General features: G+C 37.5%; 1 protein-coding gene across 4 annotated transcripts; it reads right to left on the reverse strand.

Annotated features, from left to right (window-relative positions):
- Positions 1–6,152: 6,152 nt before the first annotated feature.
- On the reverse strand, positions 6,153–26,672 carry LOC133549271 (G/T mismatch-specific thymine DNA glycosylase-like). Of its 4 annotated transcripts, XM_061894513.1 has the most exons (10): positions 26,545–26,639; positions 26,268–26,339; positions 21,563–21,939; positions 17,649–17,854; positions 16,573–16,642; positions 12,443–12,578; positions 9,298–9,380; positions 9,138–9,232; positions 8,895–9,069; positions 6,153–6,565 (listed from the first exon to the last, which is right to left on the reverse strand). In XM_061894513.1, the coding sequence occupies exons 1-10, from the start codon at positions 26,553–26,555 to the stop codon at positions 6,459–6,461; spliced, it is 1,332 nt and encodes a 443-aa protein (XP_061750497.1). In that variant the 5' UTR covers positions 26,556–26,639; the 3' UTR covers positions 6,153–6,458. The 4 variants fall into 4 exon arrangements, with proteins under 4 accessions (XP_061750497.1, XP_061750498.1, XP_061750495.1 ...); XM_061894514.1 differs by lacking the exon at positions 26,268–26,339 and having other exon boundaries at positions 26,545–26,672; XM_061894511.1 differs by having other exon boundaries at positions 26,268–26,620.

Below are 26,672 nucleotides of genomic sequence, written 5' to 3' on the forward strand. Positions count from 1 at the left end.
TGCAATCGCGTTTTTTTTTTTTTTCTAGTCCGTCGCTATCAATATCCTCAAACACGAATCTTTCATCCTCGCTCAAATTAATGGGTAAATTGTCGTTTTCTCGGTCCAAATAGCACTTTTTGTTGGAGGCTGCCATTAAAAACAATGTGAAAATGTGAGGAGCCATCAAACATGTGACGTCATCGTCTGTCAGTTCCGGTAGAGGCAGGGCTTTTCTCTTAGCACCGAAAGTTGCGAACTCTATCGTGGATGTTCTCTACTAAATCTTTTCAGCAAAAATATGGCAATATCGCGAAATGATCAAGTATGACACATAGAATGGACCTGCTATCCCCGTTTACATAAGAAAATCTCATTTCAGTAGGCCTTTAAATGTTTATTTATAAATTTCAAGAATTACAAACAGTAAGTCAAACAATAAATCAATCAATCAATCAATGTTTACTTATATAGCCCTAAATCACTAGTGTCTCAAAGGGCTGCACAAACCACTACGACATCCTCGGTAGGCCCACATAAGGGCAAGGAAAACTCACACCCAGTGGGACGTCGGTGACAATAATGACTATGAGAACCTTGGAGAGGAGGAAAGCAATGGATGTCGAGCGGGTCCAACATGATACTGTGAAAGTTCAATCCATAATGGATCCAACACAGTCGCGAGAGTCCAGTCCAAAGCGGATCCAACACAGCAGCGAGAGTCCCGTTCACAGCGGAGCCAGCAGGAAACCATCCCAAGCGGAGGCGGATCAGCAGCGCAGAGATGTCCCCAGCCGATACACAGGTAAGCAGTACATGGCCACCGGATCGGACCGGACCCCTCCACAAGGGAGAGTGGGACATAGAAGAAAAAGAAAAGAAACGGCAGATCAACTGGTCTAAAAAGGGCGTCTATTTAAAGGCTAGAGTATACAAATGAGTTTTAAGGTGAGACTTAAATGCTTCTACTGAGGTGGCATCTCGAACTGTTACCGTGAGGGCATTCCAGAGTACTGGAGCCCGAACGGAAAACGCTCTATAGCCCGCAGACTTTTTTTGGGCTTTGGGAATCACTAATAATCCGGAGTCCTTTGAACGCAGATTTCTTGCCGGGACATATGGTACAATACAATCGGCAAGATAGGATGGAGCTAGACCGTGTAGTATTTTATACGTAAGTAGTAAAACCTTAAAGTCACATCTTAAGTGCACAGGAAGCCAGTGCAGGTGAGCCAGTACAGGCGTAATGTGATCAAACTTTCTTGTTCTTGTCAAAAGTCTAGCAGCCGCATTTTGTACCAACTGTAATCTTTTAATGCTAGACATGGGGAGACCCGAAAATAATACGTTACAGTAGTCGAGGCGAGACGTGACAAACGCATGGATAATGATCTCAGCGTCTTTAGTGGACAGAATGGAGCGAATTTTAGCGATATTACGGAGATGAAAGAAGGCCGTTTTAGTAACACTTTTAATGTGTGACTCAAAGGAGAGAGTTGGGTCAAAGATAATACCCAGATTCTTTACCGTGTCGCCTTGTTTAATTGTTTGGTTGTCAAATGTTAGAGTTGTATTATTAAATAGAGTTTGGTGTCTAGCAGGACCGATAATCAGCATTTCCGTTATTTTGGCGTTGAGTTGCAAAAAGTTAGCGGACATCCATTGTTTAATTTCATTAAGACACGCCTCCAGCTGACTACAATCCGGCGTGTTGGTCAGCTTTAGGGGCATGTAAAGTTGGGTGTCATCAGCATAACAGTGAAAGCTAACACCGTATTTGCGTATGATGTCACCTAGCGGCAGCATGTAGATGCTGAAGAGTGCAGGGCCAAGGACCGAACCCTGGGGAACTCCACACGTTACCTTAACGAAGTCCGAGGTCATATTGTTATGGGAGACACACTGCATCCTATCAGTAAGATAAGAGTTAAACCAAGACAGGGCTAAGTCTGACATACCAATTCGTGTTTTGATACGTTCTAATAAAATATTATGATCGACGGTATCGAAAGCAGCGCTAAGATCGAGGAGCAGCAACATAGATGACGCATCAGAATCCATCGTTAGCAATAGATCATTTGTCATTTTTGCGAGGGCTGTCTCCGTGGAGTGATTTGCCCTGAAACCGGATTGAAAGGTTTCTCATAGATTGTTAGACGCTAAGTGTTCATTTAACTGCTCCGCAACAATTTTTTCGAGGATTTTTTAAATAAAGGGTCGGTAGTTTACCATGAGGTCAGGATCGAGGTTAGGTCTTTTAAGAAGAGGATGAATAACCGCTTTTTTGAATGCTAGGGGAACAGTGCCCGAGGAAATTGATAAGTTTATAATATTTAGCACTGATGGACCTAATAATAAAAAATGCTCCTTGATCAGTTTCCCAGGAAGAGGGTCAAGTAAACATGTTGTCTGTTTTATTCCATTTACACGTTGTAACAATTCCTCTAATGTTATTTCCTCAAAACTAGAGAAACTATTTTGGAGGGCAGTATCCGCCGTATATACCATCTTATCGGTGTTAATAGAACCCCGTTGTGGCTGGGACGCATTGTCTTTAATCTCCTTTCTAATGACTTCAATTTTCTTACTAAAGAATTGCATAAAGTCATCAGCTGAGTGGGTGGAGCTACTGGAGGGGGTCCCTTGTTGGGTTAGCGATGCTACCGTACTAAACAAAAATTTAGGATCGTTTTTATTACGGTGGATGAGATTTGAGTAATATTTAGCTTTAGCTAAGGTAAGCATGCGTTTATAAGTTATTAAACCATCACTCCATGCTTGATGGTGCACCTCAAGTTTAGTCGTGCGCCATTTGCGTTCCAGCTTCCTACATAATAATTTCTGAGCTCTAGTTTCTTCTGTAAACCACGGGGTACGCTTTTTTGGAGCCTTTTTTAACTTTAGCGGTGCTATGTTATCAATGGTTTCGCGCAGGGCGTCGTTAAAGTTGTTAGTGAGGTTATCAATAGAGCCCACATACTTTGGGAATGGTGCCATTACCGAGGGCAGTAGGTCAGCAAGAGTTGTCGTTGTGGCCGTATTAATGTTGCGGCTGCTATAGTAGTTATTATTATTATTAGTTTGACGAAACAACAATAAAAAACATTATGAAAACAGTACAAAACAGCGCCAGGGGGTTGTAAATTCAAAATAACAAAAATAGAATACAAACAAAAATATATACAATAAACAAAGTACAAAGCCATAGGCTCATTCAGATTTATTAAATAAATTAAATTTGGAACACAGCATCATCGTTTACATAGCTTTTTTGTTGTTAGAGGTAGAGAGCGTTTTAACGTAAAGTTCAAAGTCTTTTTTAAAGGCACAAAAAACAGGTCGGGTATTGAGAAACTTATATTTATGAATATAAAACTTAGCCAATAGAATAATGAGGTTGCAAAGGTAGAATTCCTTTTCAAATTTTTGTTCATTCAGTAGGACAGACCCTCCGTACAACTCACTTGTCCACATATTTTACCCAATTCAAATTGATATCTATGTTAAAAATATTTCAAGTGATTTAGGTAGCCCTTTTTGTCTTTTGTATTTTATTTTTTTATTATTATTATTTAATACACTATCTGTGTTTGCTTTTCTTTTCTTTCCTTGACATGTTTCACTGATGTTGAAAGTTCCTTGACTTTTGTGTGCATTGTAAATGTATGTTTGTTGTTCAATAAAAAATAATTTAAAAAAAATAAAAAAATAAATCTTGTCCACATATTTTAGAGGAATTCAAGTTGTTTTAGATAAGCCCAATTGTTTGTATTATTCATTTATACTATTTATTTGTAATTTTTTTCTTTTATTTTTGTATTGGGTCTTACTTTACTTTCCTTAGCATTTTGTTTGTATAAAGATGTTGATTGCTTAATTTGGAAGTGCCTTCATTTGATTGTATGTATGTATATATATATATATATATATATATATATATATATATATATATATATATATATATATATATATATATATATATATATATATATATATATATATATATATATATATATATGGAGCTTCACGGTGGTAAAGGGGTTAGTGCGTCTGCCTCACAATACGAAGGTACTGCAGTCCTGGGTTCAAATCCAGGCTCGGGATCTTTCTGTGTGGAGTTTGCATGTCCTCTCCGTGAATGCGTGGGTTCCCTCCGGGTACTCCGGCTTCCTCCCACTTCCAAAGACATGCACCTGGGGATAGGTTGATTGGCAACACTAAATTGGCCCTAGTGTGTGAATGTTGTCTGTGTATCTGTGTTGGCCCTGTGATGAGGTGGCGACTTGTCCAGGGTGTACCCCGCCTTACGCCCGATTGTAGCTGAGATAGGCGCCAGCGCCCCCCGCGGCCCCAAAAGGGAATAAGCGGTAGAAAATGGATGGATGGATATATATATATACTATATCTATTTTGGTTTCATCTAACCACATGACATGCTCCCAATCCTCTGCTGTATCATCCATGTATCCATTTTGGTATAAACTCAACTTGTCGTGTTTGGAGGAAAAAGAATACTAAGTTGCATCCCAAGAACACCATAACTACTGTGAAGCATGGGGGTGGAAACCTCATGCTTTGGGGCTGTTTTTCTGCTAAGGGGACAGGACCATTGATCCGTGTTAAGGAAACAATGAATTGGGCCATGTATCGTGAGATTTTGAGCCAAAACCTCCTTCCATCAGTGAGAGCTTTAAATGGTTGACCAAATACTTGTTTTCCACCATAATTTACAAATAAATTATTTAAAATTCCTACAATGTGAATTCCTGGATTTTTTTTTCACATTCTGTCTCTCACAGTTGAAGTGTACTTGTGATGAAAATTACAGACCTCTGTCATCATTTTAAGTGGGAGAACTTGCACAATAGGTGGCTGACTAAATACTTTTTTGCCCCACTGTATGTGTATATATATATATATATATATATATATATATATATATTGTTTGTTTGTTAAATTGTTCAATAACGAAAAAGTTATCAAAATACTTTAAAATAACGAAAAAAATATATATAACTGATTTGACCATTAGAGCATTGAAAAGTTTGTAGTTTTTAAAAAATAAAACCTCTTAGAATATATCAGCGCATGCAGCGCTTTAGCGCCGCCTTAAAATGTATGAAAATAGAAAAAGTTGGGGTAATAATGTAAATATATATTTTTAATATGATTTCTGTAGGAGGACAAACATGACACAAATCTCCCTAATTGTTAAAAATCCCACTCTTTATATTAAAGCATCCTTCACTGATGAGAGTATTTGGCGAGTGCCGTTTTGTCCTAATTCCGACAGACCTTGAACTCATAGTTTGTGTACATGTACAACTTTCTCTGCCACTGCCACAGGAACACGTGTTTAATGCCAATCCGTCTTTGTCTCATTTTGTCCACCAAACTTTTTATGCTGTGCGCAGAGGCACAAATATGAGCTTTGTTGATGTTTTTGACTAGTGTGGAGTGAGAGTCAGGCATCAAAAAGTTTTATTTTGGTTTCATCTGACATCATGACATTCTCCCAATCCTCTGCTGTATCATCCATGTATCCATTTTGGTATAAACTCAACTTGTCGTGTTTGGAGGAAGAAGAATACTGAGTTGCATCCCAAGAACACCACACCTACTGTGAAGCATAGGGGTGGAAACATCCTGCTTTGGGGCTGTTTTTCTGCTAAGAGGACAGGACAATTGATCCGTGTTAAGGAAAGAATGAATGGGGCCATGTATCGTGAGATTTTGAGCCAAAACCTCCTTCCATCAGTGAGAGCTTTGAATGGTTGACCAAATACTTATTTTCCACCATAATTTACAAATAAATTATTTAAAATTCCTACAATGTGAATTCCTGGATTTTTTTTTCACATTCTGTCTCTCACGGTTGAAGTGTACCTATGATGAAAATTACAGACCTCTGTCATCATTTTAAGTGGGAGAACTTGCACAACCGGTGGCTGACTAAATACTTTTTGCCCCACTGTAGCTAATATAGAAACTTACATCATGTGTTGCTTTAATTATAACACTTATATAGAATTTTTGCGGCTCCAGACAGATTTCATAGGCCTATTAATATTTTGGGTTGCCGACCCCCTGAGTTAGAGATTAGGTAAAAATCTATAATATTTAAAGAAGACATGATGAATCCAATCATTTCCCACCAACGAAAAACATAGATCTCCATAACGAAGAATTTAATAGTTGTGTAAACAGATTAGAAATTGTGGAGTCGAATTACTTGTTTACACAAATGATCATACATAAAATTCCATTATTTCAAAATACAGTACAAAAATAAGTCAAATAAATGATACCAAATGCAATAAATAGGGGGAAATATAACGCCTAGTACAGTACATGCACAGTGCAGGAGAAGAATCCAACAGTCGTGTGCGGTCAAGTCCTCAGTGCACTTCACTAAAGTCCCACAGTAAACTGTATTTTCATTCCTCTCCAGCTGTGGACGCGACGGATCCATGCCGACTTTAGTTGTAGAAGTTGTCGCTTTGCCTCACATTCTCATGCCCTCCGCTACAGCTTTCGTACTCGGGGTCCATCTGCTCCTCCTTGATGGCGATCCTCTTTGCGTCTTCTGTAGAACAAACGCAGATGGAAGTCAGCGGCCCGGCAATTCAAAAGTATAAATGAAATAACCTTCGGTGTGAAACTAATCAATAAAGGTTATGTAGGGATTGGTCCCGATACCAGTATTTTTGTACCGGTACCAAAATGGATTTCAATACTTTTCAAAATAAAGGCGACCACAAAAAATTTAATTATTGGCCTTTTTTTAACAGAAAATCGTATGCGACAATAAACATATGTATAAACAAATGGGTTTTATTGCAACAACATTTTCTGCATCACATAAGATAGTAAACATACTAAATAGCAAGTCTTTTAGCAGTAAGTAAGCAAACAAAGGCCCATAATTTTTCCGCTGACGTATGCAGTAACATATTGTGTCATTTCCTATTCTATTATTTTGTCAAAATGATGATGGAATAATAATCTGCTTGTTCATTTACTGTTAATATCTGCTTACTTTCTGTTTTAACATGTTCTATCTACACTTCTGTTAAATTGTAATAATTACATATTCTTCTGTTTGCATAAACTACAAATGTTGGTATAAATCCAATACCAAGTAGTTAGAGTTGTACATTGGTCATAATTAACGTTCTCCTGTGTCCATGCAGAGGCGTATTTCCTGAGTTTATAAACAATAACAAAAGTGACAAAAGATTTAGTGATGATAAAAAAATATCGATGTAATCATTGCAGTATCGACTAAGGGTGACCAAGAATTTGCAGGCCTTAAACCAGGGCTATTCAACTACATCGCGAACATGTCCGCAGTTTCCTAAGCCCAAGGACACAGGGGCCGAACATAGAAATGCGGATGTTTCGTCAGAAAGTGCCTCCGCAGGTTATATTCCTTTAAGAATGTTTCCTTACTTGCAAAGTAAACACATCGGCTTTCACACTGCACCATGACTAGGAAAAGTTGTTTGGATTGGGTCATATAGGTAAATTGTGTGATTGAATTGTCAAGAAAGTTCACATCGTGGTCACTGACTGACCTGAGTTTCCCACGTTGTCCACAAGATGGTTACAATTTGTCCCCTGTCAGACCTCTGGGTATTTAAATTTAATATGAAAACATCCAGGCTTCACGGTGGCAGAGGGGTTAGTGCGTCTGCCTCACAATACGAAGGTCCTGAGTAGTCAGGGTTCAATCCCGGGCTCGGGATCTTTCTGGTGTGGAGTTTGCATGTCCTCCCCGTGAATGCGTGGGTTCCCTCCGGGTACTCCGGCTTCCTCCCACTTCCAAAGACATGCACCTGAGGATAGGTTGATTGGCAACACTAAATTGGCCCTAGTGTGTGAATGTTGTCTGTCTATCTGTATTAGCCCTGCGATGAGGATGAGACTTGTCCAGGGTGTACGCCGCCTTCCGCCCGATTGTAGCTGAGATAGGCACCAGCGCCCCCCGCGACCCCAAATGGAATAAGCGGTAGAAAATGGATGGATGGATTAAAACATCCCGCTCATTGAAATTGAACGCGTGCCGTCGTTTGTTTACACTAGCTTGCTGTTAGCGGTTAGCTATTGTATCCTCCTACGGTGTGTAGTGAAGCATGTTTAGCTATTCCTCGTCCTGCGGGGATGATACTTGGAAGAAACATACTTTATTTGTTGCCATGGATTGATGATTTAGAAGAAGCTAAAACACCGTGAAGGGATGTTAGCCACTAGCTAGGTTTGAACGCACCTCTTACAAAGCGGTGCTTCAGGGTTTATAGTTTCACCTTTATTGTTAATTTTATGCCAAAATACGTTCTTTGTCCCTTTTCTGTCTCTGCTCATAAGTGCTCTGTGTGTGTTGACTCCCATGTGTCTTGTCTCATCCCAAAAAATAAAGTACGGGTATACCGTATTTCCTTGAATTGTCGCAGTGCATATAGTATCCGCCTGCTTTGAATTACTGCCGGGTCAAACTCGCTTCCCAAAATAATTAGCGCATGCTTAGTATTACCGCCTGGTTAAACTCGTGACGTCACGAGTGACACTTCCCCTGTCATCATTTTCAAAATGGAGGAGGATGATTTCAATACCGGTAATTTAAAATCGCATAAAGGGAAGAAGATTAAGAGCTATTTAGTAGGATTTAAGGTCCAAGCTTACATCACACTCAATTTTTTACTGCATGCCTTTGGTAAGTGCCGAAGTGAGAAGAGGTTTTAAAATAATTAGCGCATGCTTACTTTTGCCGTATGCCTTTGGTAAGCGCAGGAGTGAGAAGAGGTTTTAAATTAATTAGCGCCCCGGCGGCAATTTAAGGAAATACGGTATTTTAAAGGCTGTATAGTAGTTTGTTTGTACCGGTGTACCGTACAACCCATGTAGGGCATGTTTACCTTTAGCTTGGAGCAGGTCAAAGGAGTACTCGGTCTCCAGCACATCGTGGCCGGTGGCTGCAACTCCCTTCATCTGGTCGCGCAGCTCCTTCAGCTTGATGTAGAAGTGCACCTTGTCCTGGGCACGTGGAAACTGGGCACAGCGCGGGCTTGAGGACGGCATCAAGTAGCAAACCTGCAAAAGTAGCAAACATGACTCATGGACGATGAGTCATGTTCCCGTGCATTCCCTGTCCGACGTACCGTTTCAATGTCTGGGATTTTGTGGGGCTGCAGACCAAACTCCAGATTCTTTGCCTTCACGCCAAAGATTTCTTTGCAGAAGATTTCATAAATGCCTGATAAAATACAATTGCAAACGTTTCGTGACAAACAGGCGACAAGTGACCATCTTGTCACGTACCTTTTCCGTTAAAAGCGGCGATCCGTGGCTTGTATCTTTGGAGTTTTTCAAGGAGCTGTCGGCCTCCTTCGCGGATCTCCTTACTGGGATGAAAAAGAAGAGAAGCGATCCAGTAGGGCTTTGATTGATTGATTGATACTTTTATTAGTAGATTGCACAGTTCAGTACATATTCCGTACAATTGACCACTAAATGGTAACACCCCAATAAGTTTTTCAAATTGTTTAAGTCGGGGTCCACGTTAATCAATTCATGGTAATTCATGGGCTGTGAATCTTTGGCCACCACACCATTCGATTCTAGGGAGTAACGATTCGATTCAAAATGATTCTTGACTCAAAATCAATACTTCTTAATGGAGTTGTGAATCTTTTGGCACCACTCGATTCAATTCAATTTCTTTGGGTAACGATTCGATTCAAAATGATTATCGACTCAAAATCAATACTTTTTAATAGAGCAGGGAATCATTGAGCTCTACACAATTTGATCCGATTCCTTGGGGTAACGATTAGATTTAAAACGATTCTTGACTAAAAATCAATACTTCTTAATGGAGTTGTGAATTTTTGGGCGTCACATGATTTGACTTGATTTCTTGGGTAACAATTCGTTTCAAAAACGATTCCCGACTCAAAATCAATACTTCCTAATAGGGTTGTGAATCTTTGGGCTCCACACGATCCAATACGGCTCTTGGGAGTACCGATTTGATTCAAAACCATTCTCGACTCAAAATAAATACTTCGTAATAGAGCAGGGAATCTTTGGGCTGCACACGATTTGGTCCGATTCTTTTGGGTAACAATTCGATTCAAAACAATTCTCCACGCAAAATCAATACTTCTTAATGGAGTTGGGGATCTTATGGCACCACACAATTCAATTCTTGGGGGTAACGATTCGATTCAAAATTATTCTCCGCTGAAAATCAAAGTACTTCTTTATAGGAATGTGAATATTTGGGCTTCACACGATTCGCTTCCATTCTTGGGGGTAACAATTCGATTCAAAATAAATCTCGACTCAAAATCACTTTATTTTAAATTTACTTCTTAATAGAGTTGTGCATCTACGGCTGTGTGTGTATGTGTGTGTGTGCGTGCGTGTGTCTGTGTGCGCGTGTGTTGGCAGATGATCAGTGCAGACAGGACAGTTCAGCTTGTTGTTTTAGCTTGTTAATACAGAGACAGTTGTTTCATTATCTCCTTATTATAATTGCTATACAGTACTGTATAGCACTTTATATTGTGTTTAAAGAGTACAAACCATCACTAAAGTATGGACTTTTGTGGAGGCTGGAACCCATTATTTATGGGGGAATTTGATTCACTATATTAATTTTACAATTTACAAACCCTGTTCATGAACCAATTAAGTTTGTAAATGTTATTTTTATTTGATTTATACATGTTAAAAAGTTAGTAATTACTTTATAAATATTTATCATTTACATATAATTATTTTAAAATATGTTTTTAATAATAACCTTGACCTTTTTTTACAATTCTAAAAATATATCTCTTCATTATATAATCTATTAAAAAACTACACACACATTTCTAACATTCAATCATAATTATTTAAAAAAAATTGTTAATAGATACCTTTTAACATTTCTTTGTAATTTCTTCATTTTTTAAAAATGATATAATCTATTAAAAAAACTACACGCACATTTTTAACATTTAATTACAAGTATTTCCAATTTTTTTTTAATATTACCAGTTAATATTTTTTATAATGTATTCAACATTTAAAAAAATATTTTTCTATAATGTAATCTATCAAAAAAATTCTACACACATTTTTAACATGTAATTATAATTTTTTTGATTGATTCACTGAACATGAAACTGTAGGTGCTTCTTGAATGAGTCCAAGATACGATTATTGCGCAGGGAGGTGGGTCGAGCGACACGGTTGCTGTAGAAGTGAAGACGAAAAACAACACTGGAAAGATTTCCCGGCAAAAAAACTGAAGTTTTGGCCGACAAAGTGCTGCGGGGAAAAAAAGGGAACTTTTCTAATGCAGGGCTTGAGCAATGGTTATTACTATCTCCTTAATTGTATATATACTAAATGCTGGTAACATAGAGAGGAGCAAAAAAAGTATTTAGTCAGCCACCGATTGTGCAAGTTCTCCCACTTCAAATGATGACAGAGGTCTGTAATTTTCATCATAGGTACACTTCAACTGTGAGAAAAAGAATGTGAAAAAAAATCCATGAATTCACATTGTAGGAATTTTAAAGAATTTATTTGTAAATTATGGTGGAAAATAAGTATTTGGTCAACCATTCAAAGGTCTCACTGATGGAAGGAGGTTTTGGCTCAAAATCTCACGATACATGGCCCCATTCATTCTTTCCTAAACACGTATCAATCGTCCTGTCCCCTTAGCAGAAAAACAACCCCAAAGCATGATGTTTCGACCTCCATGCTTCACAGTAGGTATGGTGTTCTTGGGATGCAACTCAGTATTATTCTTCCTGCAAACACAGCCACTTGAGTTGAATTGAGTTCTATTTTGGTTTCATCTGACCACATGACATTCTCCCAATCCTATGCTGTATCATCCATGTATCCATTTTGATATAAACTCAACTTGTCGTGTGAAGCATGGGGGTGGAAACATCATGCTTTGGGGCTGTTTTTCTGCTAAGGGGACAGGACGATTGATCCGTGTTAAGGAAAGAATGAATGGGACCATGTATCGTGAGATTTTAGCCAAAACCTCCTTCCATCAGTGAGAGCTCTGAATGGTTGACTAAATACTTATTTTTCACCATAATTTACAAATAAATTCTTTAAAATTCCTACAATGTGAATTCCTGGATTTTTTTTCACATTCTGTCTCTCACAGTTGAAGTGTACCTATGATGAAAATTACACACATCTGTTATCATTTTAAGTGGGAGAACTTGCACAATAGGTGGCTGACTAAATACTTTTTTGCCCCACTGTATGTGTATATATTGTATCTGCTGATGTAGTTCTGTTGTAGTTGTAAAAAAAATACAAATAAAAAAGGCAGATACCGATGTATGTATAAAAATGTCAAATATAAGTCCCGATAATCGGATCTCTAATGTAAAGGCATCATCTGCGTTAGCCGTTTTCGTTGGCGGCAGGTGTATATCACCTGGAGAGGTCCTTGCTGCCGGGTGTTGTCCTTTCCACCATGTTGGTAAATCCTATCCCGTATTTCTCCGGCAGGCTCTCGTCATGCATGTAGTTGAGCTGCTGCTCAGTGAAGCCAGACAAAAATAGACATTTCCCTGCAGACAAACATACAAAGGTCTCATTCACTCCAGATAGAAAGGATTTTTTTAAGCGTCCACAGCTATTTTACAGGGTGTCATTATTTGTACCATTAATAACAACTATATAATAAATAGGACTGTCAAAAATAACAAGGTAACTCTTGTGATGTATCACAATAAAATATTGCAGTATTCACTTTATTTATTGTGACTGTAAATGCTCCTTTATCTTAACAGCAAATTTCAATTCAAAATAAACCCCGACTGGAATTTAGATAAAACTGTTGCCAAGTTTTGAGCAAATAATGACGCTCATTCAAGTAAAACATTAAAAAGAATTTTCCTGTATGACATTTTGACAACAACATTGCATTTGTGTCCAAATATTGAGCTCTAAGCTAATTTAAATTATGCGAGCGAGAAATAACCTTTGATTAATCATGATTAATCCAATTCAAAGGTGTAATTTTCTAACACTCTTTATTTTATGCTGCAGCTGTTACTTATACTGTAATATTGCACATGGTAATTGGGATGGTTTATATATTGTATATATTATATAATAAAATAATATAATATATTAATATCATGTATTAGTATATATTATACACAGTATATATATAATATGTGAATATTACATGTATGTTATATTGCTACTATGGTACATTTTGAGTCTACTTTATATATTTAGTTTTCGCCCTCTTTTTGTGCCTTCGTGTGCATTATCCTTTCCATCTTTTGTAACTGAGCTACTGTGTGGAACAATTTCACTTGTGGATCAGTCTAATTAATCTGGTTTGATTTATAAATGAAATCCACAGCACAACCTCGATTTTTCTAACGCCTGTATTTGCCAGCTTTCCGGTTTACAAACATTTTGATCGGGCCTGATATACTTCTATGTATGGATGCTACATTCAATCATTTGCAGCCATTTTTTGCCTTTTCATACTGAAGCGATGGAAGAAGCTCGCTCGCCAACTGACTTTTCTGAGAAAAAAAAAGCCAAAGCAGACAACCTCTCATTTGGCGACGTCTCTTCCAAGAGCACACACACACACACGCCCTCCCTCCCTGACCACCTGCTAGCTCCTCCCCGTCTGCTAATTTCTCTCCTCTTGTGAGATCCTCCTTTTCCGATGTTAATGTACTTTAAGTGGATTCTACTTTTAAAAAAAAATATTTATCACTGTAGCAATGTGGTTGTTAAAGTTAAGGATTTCTGTAGTTTCCTATCATTTGTAAAGGCACCAATGGGACAGTTCAGGGGACTGTATAGCACTTTATATTGTGTTCAAAGTGTACAAACCGTCACTAAAATATGGACTTTTGTCGAGTCTGGAACCCATTAATCATATTTAAATTGTTTTAAGAACCAATTAAGTTCGTAAATGTTATTTTTAATTGAATTACATATGTTAAAAAGTTATTAGCTACTTTATCAATATTTATTATTTAATTATAATTATTTCAAAATACATTTGTAATATTTTCTTTATAGATTAAAAAAAATTTGAATATTTTTAATATATAATCTTTTTTTTTCATACCGCATTAATTATAATTGTTTCAAAAATATTTTTCAAATATCACCGTTTAAATTTTTTAAAATAATTTCTTCATTTTTTAATACAAATGTTCAGAAAACACACATACTTTTAACATTAAATTATAATTATTTCAAAATATCTTTTTTACCAATTACCTTTTAACATTTTTTTATAATTTCTTCATATTTCAAATGTATTTTTAAATTATATAATCTATTTAAAAAACTACAAAAAATGTGTTTAAGGGCCTACTGAAATGAGATTTTCTTATTTAAACGGGGATTGCAGGTCCATTCTATGTGTCATACTTGATCATTTCGCGATATTGCCATATTTTTGCTGAAAGTATTTAGTAGAGAACATCGATGATAAAGTTCGCAACTTTTGGTCGCTAATAAAAAAGCCTTGTAGCAGACGATGTGCGCGTGACGTCACTGGTTGTAGAGCTCCTCACATCCTCACATTGTTTACAATCATAGCCAGCAGCAGCTAGAGCTATTCGGACCGAGAAAATGACAATTTCCCCATTAATTTGAGCGAGGATGAAAAATTCGTGGATGAGGAAATTTAGAGTGAAGGACTAGAAAAAAGGGAAAAAAAAGGCAATTGCAGTAGGAGCGATTCAGATGTTTTTAGACACATTTACTAGGATAATTCTGGAAAATCCCTTATCTGCTATTGTGTTGCTAGTGTTTTAGTGAGATTAAATAGTACCTGAAAGTCGAAGGGGTATGGCCACGGGTGTGTTGACGCCAGAATCTCTGAGGGAAGTCACGGCAGCTGCAGCAGGACGGAAGCTCCGCTGATGTTTCCGGTAAGAGGCGACTTATTACCACAATTTTGTCACCGAAAACTGCAGGTTGACATGTGGTCGGGATCCATGTTCGCTTGACCGCTCTGATCCATAGTAAAGCTTCATCTTCGGGAATTTTAAACAAGGAAACACCGGCTGTGTTTGTGTGGCTAAAGGATCAAAGCGTCCCACCTCCATCTTTCTACTTTGACTTCTCCATTATTAATTGAACAAATTGCAAAAGATTCAGCAACACAGATGTCCAGAATACTGTGTAATTATGCGATTAAAGCAGACTATTTATAGCTTGGATCGGGCTGGAAAATAATGTCCGCTACAACCGGTGACATCAAACCCACGCGTCATCATACCGCGACGTTTTCAACACAACACTTCGCGGGAAATTTAAAAATTGCAATTTAGTAAACTAAAAAGGCCGTATTGGCATGTGTTGCAATGTTAATATTTCATCATTGATATATAAACTATCAGACTGCGTGGTCGGTAGTAGTGGGTTTCACTAGGCCTTTAAATTATATAATTTATCAAAAAACTACAGACACATTTTTTACATTATTTATAATTATTTCAAAATATGTTTTTAATGATTACCTTTTAAAGATGTTTTTAAAATAATTAATTATTTAAAAAAAAAAAGGTTTTATAATATATTAGTAAAAATTCACATCCATTTTTAACATTTAATTATAATCATTGAGATCGACAGGCGGATCGGTGCGGCGTCTTCAGTAATGCGGACGTTGTATCGATCCGTTGTGGTGAAGAAGGAGCTGAGCCGGAAGGCAAAGCTCTCAATTTACCGGTCGATCTACGTTCCCATCCTCACCTATGGTCATGAGCTTTGGGTCATGACCGAAAGGATAAGATCACGGGTACAAGCGGCCGAAATGAGTTTCCTCCGCCGGGTGGCGGGGCTCTCCCTTAGAGATAGGGTGAGAAGCTCTGCCATCCGGGAGGAGCTCAACGTAAAGCCGCTGCTCCTCCACATCGAGAGGAGCCAGATGAGGTGGTTCGGGCATCTGGTCAGGATGCCACCCGAACGCCTCCCTAGGGATGTGTTTAGGGCACGTCCAGCTGGTAGGAGGCCACGGGGAAGACCCAGGACACGTTGGAAAGACTATGTCTCCCGGCTGGCCTGGGAACGCCTCAGGATCCCCCGGGAAGAGCTAGACGAAGTGGCTGGAGATAGGGAAGTCTGGGCTTCCCTGCTTAGGCTGCTGCCCCCGCGACCCGACCTCGGATAAGCGGAAGATGATGGATGGATGGATGGATGGATATAATCATTCAATTTTTTATAACTTCTACATATTTTTTTTAATATTGCTTATAATATATTACAATAATACACAAACATTTTTAAGATTTAATTATAATTATTTCCATTTTTTTTATAATTACATTTTAACATTTGTTTTTATGTATTCCCCATTTTTTTATTATACAATCTATTTTAATAAATACAACATAAATATTACTAAGAACCATGAGCCAATTTTCGGGGAAAACTAATTCACTTTCATTTTGCGCAGCCATGGTTGCGTTTAAAAAAAAAAAAAAAGGAATAATTCAGTGATTAAGCCGTGATAAAAGCACCATGAACAAGAAAAATAATGAGGATAGTTACAGTAATTCCATTTTTACGTACAGAAATGGTTCCCGGGGTTGGGGTAATGGTGTCCTTTGTAGGCCGACAACAGTCCCGGGTTGATTCCAATCTGAGGAGAAACGTCAGGCGGTTACCATGGAAACAGACCAAAAAATATATAAATAAATAAATAAATAAAACCCCAGACAGGCTGTGTCTCAAATGGCACATTAACACACTTACACTTGGCACTTTGAGTGCCTAAGTGCGCTCACACTGCGATGCGGGCACTCAAAATGGGGAGTGTGCGGTGATGGACACACCGGAAGGGGAGGGGTTAATTATATCATAATATATATATATATATATATATATATATACATATATATATATATATGTAGGTGTGGGAAAAAATCACAAGACTACTTCATCTCTACAGATCTGTTTCATGAGGGGTTCCCTCAATCATCATGATGATTGAGGGAACCCCTCATGAAACAGATCTGTAGAGATGAAGTAGTCTTGTGATTTTTTCCCACACCTACATATATACATATATATATATATATATATATATATATATATATATATATATATATATATATATATATATATATATATATATATATATACATATATATATATATATATATATATATATATATATATATATATATATATATATATATATATATATATATATATATATCATGATGATTGAGGGAACCCCTCATGAAACAGATCTGTAGAGATGAAGTAGTCTTGTGATTTTTTCCCACACCTACATATTGCGCTCTACCACGGTATCGAGCACTATTCTCCGGATAATCCAATCAAGACACATACATATATACATATATATATATATATATATATATATATATATATATATATATATATATATATATATATATATATATATATATATAATAAAAATGAGAGAAGACGAAAAAGCGGGAAATTTCTGCGAATGGATGGAATGGATTCAAAATGAGCGCACTGAGAACCCTGCAATGTGCATACTAGTACACTTATTGAAGTGTTCCATTTGAGACACAGCCAAGCTCTTCAGACAGAAAGCCGGCGAGACGCACGCGTGGCTCGGGCGCTCCTTCACAGGGCTCTTTACAACTCACTATCAAAATGTCAAGATTGCCGGTAATAACGTCGGGCAGCGTTTTGGCCATAACCTCAGCCACTGACATGCCGTTGAAGCGGTTGAGAATCCTTTTGGCCTTCTTCGCCTGCTCCCGCTGGTCGTCCTCCTCCACTTTGACCGCCCCTCTGTCGCTCTGGTTCTTTGGCGGACGGCCGCGCTTCTTCTTCACCGGCGTCACCGCTGCTGGGGGAAAAGCGGTAATGAGCCGTTAGCATGGGTGTACAACCTTAGCTACTGAGGGCCGCACACTGAACAATCAAAGCATGCGGCAGCCGTTTTGATATTTTTCAGTTTCCCAAAGCTTAAATCTCTCGATCAACATTAGATCTATCAGTCAACATTAATTTTTAAATTTTTTTTTTAATGTTTTATGCCCTTTTTGTTAAAGAAAAAACTGTTTTCTCGTGTTCCAGCGTAATATTTGATATAAAGTAATTGGAGCCTTTAAAAGGTCAATAATTCATAACATTAATTTCCACTCTAATGACAGTTTTTTTTTTCCTTAAATCCCACTTAAATGTGTATCCAAAATAAACCATACATTATTTTTTACATTCAACGTCATTGATTATTATTATCACATTTTAATGATTTTTTAATGCCCCGTTTGTCATACAAAACAATTTTTTAATGGCAAACACACAAAATATGCAATTTTTTCCCCCCCAAAAAAAAAAAGTATTTGAAAGTGGAATATTTGATGTGAATTAATTGGAGCCTTAATTTTTTCAATAATTTATAAAATTGATTTTGATCCATCATTATTATTTTTTGAGCAATGTTTTTTTTTTTAATGAATCCTTCTAAAATGTTCAATGATCTAAAAGTGTTAAAAAGAAGTCATACATTATTTTGTTACTTTTAACACTTAAATGAGTTTAAATTAACTGAAATCTCGATGTCGATTATAAGTTTAAATTTTTTTTTAAGTTTTTTTTGTTTTGATTGTTTTATAATGCCCTTTTAGTCATGCAAAACTAAAATAAAAATATTTTATGGCAATCACAGAAAACTTTTTCAAAAATTTTTTTTCAAAGAGGATTATTTGGTGTGAAGTAATTGGAGCCTTTGATGGATCAATAATCATAAAATTGATTTTAAATGTTATTTTTTTAGCAATGGCAGTATTGTTTTTAAATCCTGCTTTAAAAATTTCAGGGATCCAAAAGGGCTAAAAATAAGTCATGAATTATTAAAAAATGTTTTACTTTCAACGCTTAAGTCATTAGATCATTTTCTAGATCTTGCTGTCAATTATAAGTTGTGTTTTATTTTGCAATTTTGTTTGTTTAATGCCCTTTTTGTCATACAAAACTTAGTTTTTTTTGGCAAACACACAAAACATGCAAAATTAAAAATAGATATCTTTCAAAGTGCAATATTTTAATTGGAACCCTTCAATAAGTCCGTGGTTCATAATAATAATTCATTATTATATTTTTGACAAATGACAGTTAAAAAAAACAAAACAAAAACATTGAAATCGTCAAAAAAGTCATACATTATTTTAATTTGTTATACTTTTAAACCTTAAATCAGTCAAAATCAACTTTGATATCTAGCCTTCGATTATAATTGTTTGTTATTTTATTATTTATTTTTTTGTTCAACGAATGCCCTTGTTGTCATAAAAAAATGGTTTTGTACGGCAAACATTCATAAACACACACACACACACAAAAATTATTTTAAATAAAATATTTCAAAGTGGAATATTTGAAGTAATTGTAGTCTGCAGTAGGTCATCCATCCATCCATCCATTTTCTACCGCTTATTCCCTGTCGGGGTCGCGGGGGGCGCTGGCGCCTATCTCAGCTTCAGTAGGTCAATAATTCATAACATAAATTTTTTGAGCAACGACAGTTGTTTTTAATCCCGCTAAAATTTAAGGGGTCCAAGTGTTAAAATTAAGTCATAAATGTAATTTTTTTTATTTTTTTTTACTTTCAGGGCTTAAATCTCTTAATCAACTTTGAAATCGAGCCGTCAATAATACGTTTTTATACATTTTTTTAACCTTTTTTTGTTTCTTTAATGCTTTCTATGCCAAAACAAAACTTTCTTTTGTCAAAAAGGGCATTATACATACACTTAGTTTTTTTTAGGGGGGGAGCACAAACTATGCAATTTTTTTCTTAAATAATATTTTAAAGTTGAATATTTGATTATGAATCCTTCAATATATCAATATTTCATAACTTTGATTTTGATCCATCATTATTATTTTTTGAACAATGAGTTGGAAAAAAAAATCCTATAAAATTTTTCCGGGATCTAAAAGTGTTAAAAAGTCATACATGATTTGTTTTACTATTAACGCTTAAATCAGTCTGGATCAACTTTGAGATCATGCCGTCGGTTTTAAGTTTTTTTTATTTATTTAAGTTTTTTTCTTCTTTGTTTGTGTAATCCCCTTTTCATACAATATGTACATTTTTCATAGCAAACACAAAATATGCAAATGTTTTTCAAATTTTTTTTTTTTCCCCAAAGCTTAAATCTCTAGATCAACTTTAGATCGCAGTCGACAAACATTTTTTTTTTTTTAATATATATTTTATGCCCTTTTCGTTAAAGAAAAAACAGTTTTCTCCTCAAATAATTTCTAAGTGGAATATATGATGCAAAGTAATTTGAGCTTTGAATAAGTCAATAGTTCATTATAAAGATTTTGATTAGTTATATTTTTTTGATTGAGTTAAAAAAAAAAATCCCACTAAAATTCTCAAATCTCCAAGTGGTAAAAATAAACCATACATTATTATTATTTTTTTCTTTTTCTTTTAACGCTCAAATCAGTCTAGATCCACTTAGAGAACTAGCCATCGATTATAAAGTTGTATTACTCTATTATATTTTATTGTCTGTTTAATGACCTTTTTGTCATACAAAACTTTGCTTTTATTATGGCAAACAAAAAATATGCAAAATTTTTTTTTTTTTATATTTCAAAGTGGAATATTTGATGCAAAGTAATAAGTCAGTAGATCAGAATATTGAGTCTGATTCATTATTATTTATTGATAATGACAGTTTAAAAACAAAAGTTCCACTAAAATTCTCAGGGATCCAAGTGTTAAAAATAATTGTATATACTTTTACTTTTAACGCTTTAATCTGTTTAGTTCAATTTTGAGATATAGCTGTTGATTATAAAGCTCTATTATTTTATTACTTTTTTTGGTCTGTTTAATTCCCTTTTTGTCATACAAAACTTCGCTTTTTATGGCAAACACAAAATATGCAAATGTTTTTCGAAAAAAAAAACATTTCATAGTGGAATATTTGATGTGAAGTAATTGGAGCCTTCACTAAGTCAATAGTTCAGAATATTGATATTGATTAATTTTTTTGATCATGACTATATAAAAACAAGAAAACCACAAAAATTCTCAGGGATCCATGTGTTAAAAATAGGTCATACATTATTTTATATCTCCTTTATTTTTAACACTTAAATCAGTCTGTATCCACTTTGAGATTCAGACGATTATAAAGTTGTATTATTTTGATTACTTTTTTTGTCTATTTAATGCCCTTTTTGTCATACAAATCTTTGGTTTTATTTGGCAAACACACAAAATATGCAATATTTTTCCCAAAAAACATTTCCTTGGCCTATTTGATGTGATGTAATTGGAGCCTTTAATAGGTCAATAATTCATAACATTAAAATAAAAATATGATATTTATTATTTATGAAGCAATGACAGTTTTTAAGAAAAAACAGCCTGCATAGCAGCTTTATGTTATTATAGTCAACATTACGATTTTTTCTTGTAACATTTCACCGCTTTTTAATATTTTTTTGTTATAGTATTTTTAGAACGTACTGCAAGCGGACCGCTACACCTCTGTTGTATAAACATACTTCATGTTTGCTCATTTACCTTGAGGCGGAGCAGCAGGCGGAGGTTGTTGATAAACGTTTGTCTCCTGCTGTTGTATCGTGTCGTGATAGTGAGGCTGATGTTGCTGCCATGTTTGTTGAAACGATTCTTGTTGTTGTTGTTGTTGTTGTTGTTGCACCGTGTGCGGCTGCTGAGGATGCTGCGGGTATGCAGGATGTTGCTGCTCGACGGCACTTTGCTGATAGGCCGACTCCGGGTAGTTGTCTGCGGAGAAGTTGTGGTACACCTGTTCCTGGCAGTGCGGCGTCTCCCTGTGGACGGACAGCTCTGCCATGACGGGCTCGTCTCTCGGGCCTTCGCCGTAGTGGTAGGACATCACATGGTGCACTTCGGGGTGCTGCTGGCTCGACTGGTACCTGACGATGAGAGGAGGAGCAGGTGACGGCTCGCAATGTTACCGATTCTCCACAGGCGGCGTTTAAAGGGTGTGCATGAAGAGGGGTACAAAACATACGTGCAGAGGTTTGATTTTTATGTCGTCGCATCGCAACGGTGTCCAAACTTCTTCCACAAATGCTGCGAGTTCATTAGAGAAAAGTTATCCAGGCTACCAGGAAGTTTGGTCGCCCTTGCTCATAAACCTATTATAAATGCACTTGGTCTGCCAGAGAATAAGACGACACAGCAGGAGGGATCCGTGTTGCCCAATCAGTGACTTTGTCTTCATATTTTAGGCCAGCTGTCGGCATAGTTGCTCCCTGGAGCTTTTTTTTTTTTTTAAATGTATGAAAATGGAAAAAAGATGGGGGGAAAAATATATTTTATTTTTATTATGGTTTCTGTAAAGGGGAAAACATGACAGAAACCTTCTTAATTATTAGAAAGCCAACTGTTTAATATGTTTGTATTCATGCTTCACTTCTGGAAGTGTTTGTCGAGCGCCGTTCTGTCCTACTAATTTCGACGGTTCTTGAACATACCATAGTTGTATGGATTGTGACGCGACAGTTTGTTTACATGTACAACGTTTTCCGATGCTGCCACAGAAAAACGTGTTTTACGCGACTCCTTTGTCTCATTTTGTCCACCAAACTTTTTGTTCAGTGCCTGAATGCACAAAGGTGAGCTTTGTTGATGTTATTGACTTGTGTGGAGTGCTAATCAGGCATATTTGGTCAATACATGACTACAATGTTGTTTAGGCTAGCTGTATGTATGTATTGCATCATTAAGCCTCTTTTATTTGAGTTCATTTAATTTTCTTTACTTATTTCCTCTGTGTATTTAATTTATGAAACGTGAAAAGATGTTAAAGTAATACAATCCATCCATCCATCCATTTTCTACCGCTTATTCCCTTTGGGGTCGCTGGTGCCTAACTCAGCCACAATTGGGCGGATGGCGGCGTACACCCTGGACAAGTCGCCACCTCATTGCAGGGCCAAAACAGATAGACAAACAACATTCACACTCACAGTAGGTATGGTGTTTTTGGGATGCAACTCAGTATTCTTCTTCCTCCAAACACGACAAGTTGAGTTTATACCAAAATGGATACATGGATGATACAGCAGAGGATTGGGAGAATGTCATGTGGTCAGATGAAACCAAAATAGAACTTTTTGGTATAAACTCAACTCGTCGTGTTTGGAGGAACAAGAATACTGAGTTGCATCCGAAGAACACCATACCTACTGTGAAGCATGGGGGTGGAAACATCATGCTTTGGGGCTGTTTTTCTGCTAAGATGAAAGGACGTTTGATCCGTGTTAAGGAAAGAATGAATGGGGCCATGTATCGTGAGATTTTGAGCCAAAACATCCTTCCATCAGTGAGAGCTTTGAATGTTTGACCAAATACTTATTTTCCACCATAATTTACAAATAAATTATTTAAAATTCCTACAATGTGAATTCCTGGATTTTTTTTCCACATTCTGTCTCTCACAGTTGAAGTGTACCTATGATCAAAATTACAGACCTCTGTCATCATTTTAAGTGGGAGAACTTGCACAATCGGTGGCTGACTAAATACTGTGCTAGCAACTTGAGGGTTGCAGGTTCAATTCCCGCTTCTGCCATACTAGTCACTGCCGTTGTGTCCTTGGGCAAGACACTTTACCCACCTGCTCCCAGTGCCACCCACACTGGTTTAAATGTAACTTAGATATTGGGTTTCACTATGTAAAGCGCTTTGAGTCACTAGAGAAAAGTGCTATATAAATATAATTCCCTTCACTTCACTGTATATCTATACACACACACACAGATTTATTGCCAAAAGTATTTGGCCACCCATCCAAATGATGAGACTCAGGTGTCCTAATCACTTGGCCCTGCCACAGGTGAATAAAATGAAGCACTTAGGCATGTAGACTGTTTCTACAAACATTTGTGAAAGAATGGGCCGCTCTCAGGAGCACAGTGATTTCCAGCATGGACCTGTCACAAGATGCCACCTGTGCTACAAATCCAGTCGTGAAATTTCCTCGCTCCTAAATATTTCAAAGTCAACTGTTGGCTTTATTATAAGAAATTGGAAGAGTTTGGGAACAACAGCAACTCAGCCACCAAGTGGTAGGCCATGTAAACTGACAGGGAGGGGTCAGTGAATGCTGAAGTGCACAGTGCAAAGAGGTCGCCGACTGCTACATAGCTCCAAACTTCACGTGACCTCCCAATTAGCCCACGTACAGTATGCAGAGGGCTTCATTGGATGGGTTTCCATGGCCGACCAGCTGCATCTAAGCCATACATCACCGAGACCATTGCAAGGCGCCGGATGCAGTGGTGTGAAACACGTCACCACTGGACTCGAGAGCGGTGGAGACGCGTTCTCTGGAGTGATGAATCACGCTTTTCCATCTGGCAATCTGATGGAAGGTTTGGAGGTTGCCAGGAGGACGGTACATTTTAGACTGCAATGTGCTGAGTCTGAAATTTCGTGGAGGAGGAATTATGGTGTGGGGTGGCTTTTCAGAAGTTGGGCTTGGCCCCTTAGTTCCAGTGAAAGGAACTTTAAATGATCTAGGATACCAAAAGATTTTGGACAATTCCATACTCCCAACCTTGAGAGAACAGTTCAGAGCGGGCCCCTTCCTCTTCCAACATGACTCTGCCCCAGTACACAAAGCAAGGTCTATAAAGACATGGATGACAGAGTCTGGTGTGGATGAACTTGACTGGCCTGCACAGAGTCCTGACCTGAACCCGATAGAACACTTTTCGGATGAATTAGAACGGAGACTGAGGACCAGGCCTTCTTGACCGACATCAGTGTGTGACCTCACCAATGCGCTTTTGGAAGAAAGTTAGAAAATTCCTGTAAACACACTCTGCAACCTTGTGGACAGCCTTCAAAGAAGCTGTAATAGCTGCAAAATGTGGACCGACATCATATTGAACCCTATGGGTTAGGACTGGCATGGCACTTCAAGTTCATATGTGAGTCAAGGCAGGTGGCCAAATAATTTTTGCAATATATTGCAAATATATTTATCCACACATTATCCATCCATCCATCCATCCATCCCTGGATGAATGGATGGATCCATTTTATACCGCTTATTCCACACATTATATTACTGTAATTTATTTCAAAGAAAAGACACTAATTTTTAATGTGTGGCAACTTTCATTTTATTTTGTGGTAATCCTCCCACTTCCAAAGACATGCACCTGGGGATAGGTTGATTGGCAACACTAAATTGGCCCTAGTGTGTGAATGTGAGTGTGAATGTTGTCTGTCTATCTGCGATGAGGTGGCGACTTGTCCAGGGTGTACCCGGCCTTCCGCCAGATTGTAGCTGAGATAGGCTCCAGTGCCCACTGCGACCCCGAAGGGAATAAGCTGTAGAAAAGGGATGGATGGATGGTAGTAAATAAATAAATTATAAATGGGTTGTATATAGCGCTTTTCTATCTTCAAGGTACTCAACACGCTTTGACACTACTTCCACATTTACCCATTCACACACTGATGGAGGGAGCTGCCATGCAAGGCGCTAACCAGCACCCATCAGGAGCAAGGGTGAAGTGTCTTGCTCAGGACACAGCGGATGTGACGAGGTTGGTACTAGGTGGGGATTGAACCAGGGACCCTTGGGTTGCGCACGGCCACGCCGTCCCTAGTAGTAGTGGCTTTCTTGTTCATTTATGGAATCCTGTCAACATCCTTTGTTTTCACTTTATTGAACTGCACACGCAAGTGATGTCGAGACCACATTGGGGCCGGTTTGCGTTTATACTGGAGTCTGATAAATATTAAATTTTTATAGTAAACTAAACAGCCAGCTATCAGATTTCTAAAAAATCCAATTTGGGCCAGTTTGGCCTGCAGTATAAACATTGTCAGTGTGGTAAAAGTTTGTGCACCCATGGGTTACAAAGATGTGCTGCCGGGCGGACTGTGGACACCCCTGTTGTGTTTGGTCTGTGCATAAATCCAGGGACAATACAAGTTTTCAGTTCAAAAAGTTCAACTTTGATGAGATGAGAATAAACCTGCAAAAAAAAAGTTGCACTGATATAATGCACACAACAATGGTGATGTTTTTGCAGCCACGACTCAAACATGCATTTCAAGCCTGCAGCAATTGAAAGTGAAAGTGCGAGAAGAAGTGCAAGAAGATAAGAGTAAGATGTTTAACATGCATGAACATAATCCTTGTCGTGAGGAATAAAAACAGTGAAAATGTAAAAATCAGGAAGATGACATTCCACGACTTCCTGCAGCAACAACTCACCACTGCTGAAAATAATCCGTGGGTACCGTCAGTGGTGTAAACTCTTTGTCCTCCATATTAACTGATGGCTTACTTAGGAAAAACATCAAGATTCATTTGGTCTTCACGGTAATTGTTAGAGCAGTTACCAACATCAGCGGCTCTGCGACGCGGCTAACGCCAGAAAAACATCAGCGCACAATGTGGCTTGCTGGCTGTCAACGTTAAGGACTAAACGACGACTTTAACCTGAGAAAAGACCTGGAAGGATCAAACGTGCCGAAAGAATTTGACATACCTGTCATACATTTTTACGGCTTCCAATTTTGCGATGGGGGGCAGGGAAACGCGTCCAAAACAAAGACCATTTAAACTTGGCGGGCTCTGTGCGTACCGCCACCTGCTGGTTGGGAGGTGACCTGCCGG

The sequence above is a fragment of the Nerophis ophidion genome, linkage group LG03 (assembly GCF_033978795.1).
Source record: "Nerophis ophidion isolate RoL-2023_Sa linkage group LG03, RoL_Noph_v1.0, whole genome shotgun sequence".
NCBI classification, from domain to species: Eukaryota; Metazoa; Chordata; class Actinopteri; order Syngnathiformes; family Syngnathidae; genus Nerophis; species Nerophis ophidion.